Genomic DNA, 9,544 nt, shown 5'->3' on the forward strand with positions numbered 1-9,544 from the left:
GGGGGCCAAATTTACAGTGTGGTTTCTGGCCGAGGGCCGCACTGGTGGGGGCGGGGTCATTGGGGGCGGGGTCAGTGGGGGCGGGGTCAATGGGGCGGGGCTATGGGGGGGGAAAACAAAATCACTGCCGTTTCAAAACATTACTAGACAATGCTGTATTTCCAAAGCAGATGTAACTACATGGAGCACATGTTTATAATGTTTTTTTATTAGCAGACAATAGCAATCTTGAGTGGGATTGCATGGCAATTTTCAGTAAGCGGATATTCAGCATATGCCCAGTGCAGCATAGGCTTCAGAGTCCCAAAAATAGATATGTTAAAGACAAACACTACGAACTTATTTTACATTTCATGTCACCGATTAGTTTTCTGTAATCTGGTACCAAGTTGGAAACTGCAAGCCTTAAAAGCTGCTCCAGATGTATGTCTGTAAGTTTATTTCTGAGTTTGCTCTTCAACAGTCCCATTGTGGAAAATGAACATTCGCAAGCATATGTTGACCCAAACATACAAATTACCTTCTGGGCCAGTGTAAAAAGAAGAGGAAACTTGTCAGGGGGCACAATTTTCCAGAATTCTTCGGGTGCTTGCCCCAAAAAAGATGCTTCGAGGGCTGAATTGTGCTGCATGTCAATGAGCTCTATTTCTGCTTGAGCCCTTTCCATGCCAATAAGGGCAACAACGTCAAGATTTCGTGCACTCACCATCCAGGGGTTTTCAACCAGCCTGAACAGAGGGGTGAGGGCTCGGAATTGAGCAAATCGTCGTTTGATCTCCCCAGATATTTCCTCAAGACATGCACCAAGGTCTAGGTTTGACAGAATTCCTTGTGCATCTGGAAACCTCTGCATCACAGCTAAGAGTTTTGGGAAGTGGGTGAAGTCACTATCATCCAGCTGCTCTTTGAATAGCACAAGCTTACTTTCAAAAGCATAAATACCATTCATGAGGGAGTACACAAGCTGTTGTTTACCTTGCAGGGTCAAATTAAGAGCATTAAAATGTGTGAAAATATCTGAAAGAAAATGGAGCATAATAAGCCATTTCACATCCGTTAGTTCTGGGAACGATTGGCCTCTACTGTTAACAAAGAGTACAATTTCAGGAAGCAATGCGATGAACCGCTCCAGAACCTTCCCTTTGCTTAGCCAACGCACGTCAGTGTGCATCAAGACGTCGGTATATTCTGCTTCAGATTCCTGCAGCATTGCTTTAAAAAGTCTATGGTTGAGAGCTTTGGCACGGATAAAATTAACAATTTTCACTGCACCTTTTAGGACAATATTCAGTTCTCCATGCTTTAATTTTCCACACAATACTTCCTGGTGAATAATGCAGTGGTAGTCTATCACAGTCTGTCCTATGAGCTTCTTTTTCAGCATAGATACGAAGCCTCTGTCATGGCCTACCATGGCAGGAGCCCCATCCGTTGTTATGCTGACAAGAGTATTCAGTGGCATGTCATTTGTTTTAAAGTAGTTGCACATGCTGTCCAGTATATCTTCTCCTCTTGTGTGCCCTTTCAGTGGTAAAAGGCACAGGACCTCTTCTTTGGGATGAAGCGATTGGTCCAGATACCTCACCCAAACTAATAACTGAGCCACATCGCCTATGTCTGTGGACTCATCCATGGCAATGCTGAAGAACGGAGACTCTCTCACTGCATTGATCACCTGCTCCTGGATGTTTTGTCCCATTGCCTCTATTCTGCGTGCACACGTGGAATCCGATAGCTGCAATGCACCGATTTCCTTTAAAATGCTGGCCTTATTAGTGTAATTGTCAAATAAAATTTCGGCTGCTGAAAGGAAACATTGCTTCACAAGCTCTGCATCTGAGAATGGTTTTTTATGTTTGGCAAGCAAGTAGCATATTTTGAAAGACGCTTCTGTTACAGCCTCAGATTCCTTCATCTGGCAAAGGAAGATCTTCTGCTGGGAAAAAAGAGCTTGCTTCAACGATGCCACTTTTGCAGATCGCAGTTTTGAGTTCAGTGGGAAGTTCGCAGTGTATCCAGAGTGCCGCGTTTTGTAGTGCCGTTCCAGGTTATACCTCTTCAGAACATTTACTTTCTCTTTGCAAAGCAAACAGGTGGCTTTTTCCTTTGGGCATTCTACAAACAAGTACTCTTCTTCCCATGCTTCCTGGAAGGTCCTTCGTTCGCTCTGTATCGATCTGGGTCGTTTGCAGGGCTTGGAAACTGGGCTGTAGGCCATTGCAGAGCTCTCCAGCTAGTTTGTTACTATGCAAAAAGTAACAAGGACCACGAATCTGATTTTCCACCGGACGACCAATGGACCGACACCGCCCCACGACTGATGGGCCGACACGACCGATGGAACGACACGACCGATGGACCGACACGCCCCACGACCGATGGACAGACACCACGTCACGACCGATGGACCAACACCACTTCTCGCAACAGATCTGTGAGCAACACCAAAGTAATGTTTTGTTTAAACATACAAAGTAATGGGTAAACCTGTAAAAGAAAAACAGGAGGCTTTCCTAAAGCCAGTGGTTTATGCAGTAAATGTGTCACTCAATAGGGATTAGAAAAAAATAGCATGCACACACACGTATATATAAGCACAAGTTCACCCATAGGTATCTTGGCGCTGAATAACAGATGTTTATTTCTACCCAACTCATTTTATCAACCTCAGATGGATGAAAGGCACGACCCGCCAGGATTTGTACCTGTGACCATGAGGTAGAACACAGGCCCCTGCAGTGGGCCCTGCCATATCTGACACAGAATACATCATCTGCTGCTTGATGTGACAATTTTAACAAAACATTGTAGCTCAACTTTTCCGCCTATGCCAGCTGATTTGCTGCATTCTTAAATATCTCCAGCTAGCTGAAAGTAAAAACAAGGATGCAAGGCAAAGGTGCCACGACTTTAATCCATAAAACATGCAACGTCTCCCACAAAGCTACCTTAAAACAGGATCAACCAAAATGCACCCATCAATCAAGGACCATTCACTTCACAAAGAAAAGAGATGTCCTATTAGTTAAAAAAAAAAAACTGTGTTTACATTTTGTAATCATGGCTAGTAATAGTGTTTTCAATATTGTAACACAGCAGCAGCGCACTAATATTACTGCAAGTAATGTCTGTGAGACCACTCCCATTTCTCATATGCGAGTTCCTGTTTTGATCTAACATTATTACAATGGCATCTGAGACAGGTGGGGAGAAAGAGAGATGGTGAGACTTGAGAAAAGGCGCAGGGTGAAAGAGTCTGGGAAAGTAAGGAAGAGACAATTGAAGAAACAGATGAGAGACCATCACATTGCCTACTAAAATAGGATGCTGTGCTTACCTCTCGGGGTGCAAAGATCAACCTGCGGGTGGAGCTGGTGTTGCAGGGTGATGGAAATGAAGCTGGTCGTGAAGATGGAGGCAGATGTGGTGATGGAGCTGCTGCTGGCCTAATCCAAGTGGCGAAGAAGGGGCCTCAGGCAGAGAAGAGGCTTTGGGCGAGAAGACGCTGCGGTGGACGAGAAGAAGCATTAAAGCAGGCAATGTTCCATTCTGATATGCTGCAGCAACTTCCCCTTTCACAACATTCTGCTTCCTGTGTGCAGTGAGTTGTAACAACAGATACACAATAGTTTGTTAATCAGTGTGGGTGTGATTGTGCCATTTCTTTTTTTTAAATTATATTATAGACTGCATGTTTGAAGAACCAAGGTTTGCTTACAATTTAGTGACAGTAATTAAGCTCTGTCAAGAAAAACATGTGCTGCCTCGGGGTAATCGGGGCCTGCTCTAGGATGTTTGGGGCCCTGGGCAGAAAAGGAATGTGTGAGGCCCCTCTAAATTGCAGACAGCGTGATTCAGGGCTGAATAGATGCCCTTGCTCCTGAAGCGTCAGCCCCTCCCGCTCAGTCACCTTCAGAGTGCTTGGTGTGGAGAAGCACACACGCAGAGTCGAAAAAGAAACAGCATAGTTGGGAGTTTTCTGTAATAATAAGAATCGATTTCCAGCCAAAATTAACCCTTTTTGCAACATTAATCAATGTATACTTTGCTGAGTGTATGCCGTTCTGGGATGAAAGTTAATAGCTCGCTGTTCTATATTAGGACTTTAAATTATAAATTGCAAGTAACAAAAGGATGTTTCCCTTAAAAGCGGTAATCTGCTGATCTGTTGACATCATACGTACTCTACTTGATACACGTTCTATGCAGCAGGCATGTTAACCCTGTGCACTAACTTCACCGAAAAGTCAAAACCTCAAGATACAAAATGCTGATCTCTCTCCAGGAAGATAATTAATCGCACGAGTTATCATGACCATTTATGAGAGGCCTGGTAATTGCCTGCGGAAAGAAACGCTGCAGCAGGTGCTTAAAAAGCATGATAAACTTTCAAACACGGTTCTCCCACGAAGCCAGCACCGGGCAAAACAGAAGCGGTAACAACCGTTACATAGACTTACCTTCAGCTTGACGGATATCGGAGTTTTGCCGGCTGCAACGAAGATCCTCCCCGGGGCTGGGGGCTGCGAGGAGGTCGAATCCGGCTGCAATGAAGATCCTCCCACGGGCTGCGAGGAGGTCGAATTTGGCTGCAATGAAGATCCTCCCTGGGGCTGCGGGCTGCGAGGAGGTCGACGTCGACGTGGCCACGGACACTGGAAGCTTCTTCAAAGGTCTTTAAAAGTCAGCTGTAAAAGCGCTAGTTACAGCTGACTTTTAAAGGGCTTGTGCTTCGCGCCGGGTGCCGTGTGTGACGTCACGTCACGTCTCAGCGGCCCAGGCCAATCAGAGGCGAGATAAGCAGAGAAGATGGTCGCAGGAGCAAACGTTGTGAATACGTACTGAATACGTATTCACTACGTATGCGCCTGCGGCCATCTTCTCTGTTTACAGGAAGGAATTTGCATACTGCATGCAAGGGTCCGCGGGCTGCCGATGAAGGGCGGGTGGGCCGCCAGCGGCCCGCGGGCCGTACTATGAGTACCCGTGGCATAGCCAATAGGTCTCACCTCTTGAACCTTATGTGTTTAGCCATGCAACAGTTGATGTTGTTGCACCAAGGATATTGTGCTGCATAACTAAATACTTATAAGGTCCCAGAAGCGAGACCTATCGGCTACACCAATGCTTGTTAAATAATGTTTCTTAAGTGAGCTCGTAGATATTAGAATCGCTCATTTTAGTTTATACTGATACCAGAATCGGTCTAATGCATTTATCTTCTTTGCACATTATATGGGTTCTGATTCCTTAAATATCAAGGGCACTCTGTTCACCGGGTTTACTGAAACAGAGTTAGACCAGTAGGGTGCAAGGATTTGGATGATTTCATTCTGACTGTTCGGATTTAGCTGAATTAGGTAATTTACAATTTGCGCAATCGAAGGTGGTGTTTCAGTTGAGGTGGCCAGTGATCTTGTGTTGTAATCAGTCATTAACTTTACTCTTTGCAGATTATTTGTTAGATCAAATCCATTTTATTGTGTGTATATTGTATGTTGTCAGGCTTTGGAGCATGCCAAAGGCCCTTTATTCATAGGATGTAATGATCTAATTATTTATATTGAAATTGAAATTGAAATTTGAAATTTGAAATTGAAATTTGCTTTGTTCGATAATTACTATCATAAAAGCTTTTTTACATCCTTAAAAAATCAATATTAAACAATTCAGAATTATTTATATAGAAGAATGTTATTTATTATGAGGAATGTAATGTAAGCCGCTTTAAATGAATTGTTATTTAATTTTAAATTGTTCTACCCTACTCAATAAATAATTTTTTATTTTTTCAAAAGACGAGTTTGCTTATTTAAATTGTTTAAAATGCAAATTCATAGAATCCTATTTCTTTGTTAACATTTCTGTAACTCGCTTACATTGAATGCATGTTTTCCATCCCTGCTTGCTGTGGTGTAAGAATCATTCTGATGAGGACTGGGACACAGTCTGTTTACTCCAATCTCTGAACGGCATTACACCAAATTCAGCAGGAAATCTTGGTCCGCAGATTGTGCTTTTTGTGATTTGATGTAAATCCCTTCAGTAGTTTTTAAGATAGTAAGGTGAAAAAATAATTGTATATTTTGGCAGTTGGGCTCGCAAGCGTCTCGCGGGCATCCTGCGGGAAATCAAAAAGGAAGCCTTGTGATTGGGTGGAACGCCTATTTTACCCATGAGCCTCCATGCTCTCGAGGGAGCAAGAGGCTCCCACGAGAGTGCACGCTCTGATTGGCAGGCTGTTGGAATGTTAGAAATAAAATAGCGGCCATTAATGTCTACTATTAAAAATTGGAGGTATTGTGGAAACAAATTAAAAAAGCTACATAAGGGGGCAGCAGAAAGGCATGCTTTCCCCCTAGATTTAGAAAGGAGGTGTCTAAGAGATAACTACTGTGAAGAAAATACATTTATATTGATTTTAACTAATTGTTACGATCTTGCGGGATGCTCGCAGGATCGTGAATAGTAGCAAGGAGTAGTTGAGTTCTCAATGCACTTTATCAGTAGGACTGCATCTTTTGGTCCTTGTTTTTTAGAGGAAGTTTGTAATAGATATGTACTGTGATGATTATAACGTTTAAAAAAAAACTATTATGAACTTGCGAAACTCTTGCTGGATTGTAAAAAGGAGGAAGAAGTAGGTGATGTTTGAATACACTCTGCTATGCAAACCTGTTACTGTATGAAGTAGTCTCACTAGATATGGTGTTTTTCAGGCTCTACTATTTATTCTCATTGGTTTGAGAAGATTTGTGAGTAGAGTTAAGGCTCATCCAAACACTCTACTGTGCACACCCATCATCTGAGATAGAGGTCTGAAAGGAGAGCCCAGTCCCTCCCCACACCCTACTAGACACATCTATCATTAAAAAGAGAAGTCTAAGCAGAGAGGTCAATCCCTCCACACACCCTACTGTGAACACCTGGCATCTGTTATAGAGGTCTACAAGGAAAGGGCAGACCCTCCCCACACCCTACTATGCAGACCTTTCATTACAAAGAGAGGTCTCAACAGAGAGGCCGGTCCCTTCACACATCCTACTATGCACACCCATCATCTGAGAGAGACGTCTGGAAGGAGAGGGCAGTCCCCTTCCCACACCCTACTAAGCACACCCGTCATCTGAGAGAGAGGTCAAAAGCAGAGGCCAGTAGCTCCCCAAACACTACTAAGCACACCTATTATTATAGAGAGAGGTCTCAGCAGAGAGGCTGGTCACTACCCACACCCTCCTACGCACACCTATCATTTCAGTGAGAGGTCTCAGCAGAGAGGCCAATCCCTCCACACTTCCACAAACCCTACTATGCCCACCAGTTCCTCCACACATCTTACTATGCACACCTGTCATCTAAGAGAGAGGTCTGAAAGGGGAGGCCAGTCCCTACCCACACCCATCTACGCATACCTATTATCTGAGAAAGAGGTCTGAAAGGGGAGGCCAGTCCCTCCACACACCCTACTATATACACCCGTCATCTACGAGGAAGGTCTGAAAGGAGGGCACAGTCCCTCCCCACACTCTTCTATGCACATTCGTCATCTAAGAGAGAGGTCTGAAAGGGGAGGCCAGTCCCTCCCAACACTCTAGTACGCACACCTGTCATCTGAGAGAGAGCTCTGAAAGGAGAAGCCAGTCCCTCGACAGACCCTACTACACAAAACTGTCATCTGACAGAGAGGTCTCAAAGGAGAGATTAGTCGCTCAACCATACAACCTACTATGCACACTCGTCATCTGAGAGAGAAGTCTCAAAGGCAAGGCCAGTCCTTTCACACACCCTACTACGGTCACCCATCATCTGTGAGAGTAGTGTCAGCAGAAGGGCCAGTCCCTCCCACTCCCTACTATGCATACTGGTCACCCTGAGGAGAGGTGTCAGTGGAAAGGACAGTCTCTCCTTACACCCTACAATACACTCCTTTTATAGTCTGGAAAGCTTTTTTTTTGTGGAGTTTTATATAGCGCAAACTAGACCCAAAGGTATCAGAGCGCTTTACATGAGCACCAGTTACGTTACCGACGGACACTCTCATTTTTGTTAGGCACCTGTAGATTAAGTAATTTGCCCAGAATCACAGAATGTTGAGCGTCCCTGCCGAGACTCGAACCCGATTCCCCAGCTCAGAGATCTACCGCCCTAGCTATGAGGCCACATTCCCTCCCCGAGTGGATAGGCCACTTTCTCGACATACCCTAGTAGTGGGAACTATAAAGTATAAGTAAAGTGTGTAGGGGTAGAGAAAACCTGTCTGAAGAGAGAGGTCTCAGCAGTTTGCACACTCTACCACCCGTACCCAAGAATACAGTACTGCTATCCATAAGATATATGCTAAATGGTTGAGCTCGCTAGTGTTTGCGAGGGTCGGAGAAATATGCAGGCAGTGGCAGGCGTTTGGGTGCTTCCGCTCTCACAAGAGCCTTTCGAGTGCCAGTATCCAGTAGCTGTGAGGCCCCCTCTCCCCGCAGCAGATTAGGCAACTATGCAGCAGCTGTTAATACTGCCTTCATTATTGTCATTGATGTCTAGTTTTCGAATAGGCTCTTTTTGCCTTTCATTTAGAATACTTTTAAAGTCAAAAACAGCATATTTCTCTGTAGGTTTTGAATACGTGCTAGCTCTGCAGCGGATCTTCAGGGCGAAATCCTTAGTTGAAGGTAATATTTTTCTCAAGGGTAAATCAGGGAGTTGTTGAGGCCATCTGGGTATCAAATGGGTAGAGCATGTGCCATTATGGTCAAAGATGACGACTTTGGAAGCAGGGAACCAGGGTGGAGTCCCGGCGTCAGCTCAGTATCCTGTAATTCTGGGCAAGTGTCACACATGAGGGTGCTGATGTCACTCATAGGCGCACATGAGCAGAGAAATGTCACACATATATGCACACTGACAATTTGACAGCTATGAGAGGGGCGGCGCAGCCCCCCTTCTCAAGCCGATTTCAGCCCCGGGGATCCCATCTCTTGGGGCCTGGCCTTAATTGAATGGGGGAAGGGGAGCCACACCACCTCCCTCTCCAGGCCAGTTTTTCCCCGGAACCCTATACTCCGAGGCCTGGCCACAATTTATGTGGGAGGGGGGCTGTGCAGTACTCTCCCGGGCTGATTTTCTGCCTGGGGATCCCATCCCCTGGTGCCCGGCCATGTTTCCTTGGGTACCTTGGATCCTACCCCGGCACCCAGTGTTCTGTGAGTCCAAGGAGGAAGCCCAAAGCCCCAGCAGACCCAGTCAGCTCCTCACCTCCTGCAGGAGCTGGCACTGCTATTGCACACAGGGAGCTGCTGGAAACACAGCTCCCTGTGTCCACAAGGAATTGTCTAATCTTTTTCCCTGCCCGCGTGTCTGCCTCTGCTGGAAGCGGAGTGTTTGCACACCAAGCAAAAGCAAACAGCTATGTCCCGGGAGTGGGCACCCCAGGATATAGCAAGAGCCATCCCTGTGGTGAGGGGTGGTCACCAGGGCCATTATTAGCTCCAGGAGGGAGGCTGCATGCACCCGTGCCTTGTTGTGCATGGGCCGCCCTGGGGAGCTGGTGGTT

The 9,544-nt window shown here is 45.6% G+C and overlaps 1 protein-coding gene across 1 annotated transcript; it reads right to left on the reverse strand.

Annotated features, from left to right (window-relative positions):
* Positions 1–331: 331 nt before the first annotated feature.
* LOC146859288 (general transcription factor II-I repeat domain-containing protein 2B-like) lies at positions 332–2,218 on the reverse strand. Its single transcript, XM_085647156.1, has one exon. The coding sequence runs from the start codon at positions 2,216–2,218 to the stop codon at positions 332–334; it is 1,887 nt and encodes a 628-aa protein (XP_085503282.1).
* Between the last annotated feature and the right edge of the window lie 7,326 nt (positions 2,219–9,544).

Source organism: Triturus cristatus, chromosome 3_2 (assembly GCF_964204655.1).
Source record: "Triturus cristatus chromosome 3_2, aTriCri1.1, whole genome shotgun sequence".
In the NCBI taxonomy this organism is placed as follows: Eukaryota; Metazoa; Chordata; class Amphibia; order Caudata; family Salamandridae; genus Triturus; species Triturus cristatus.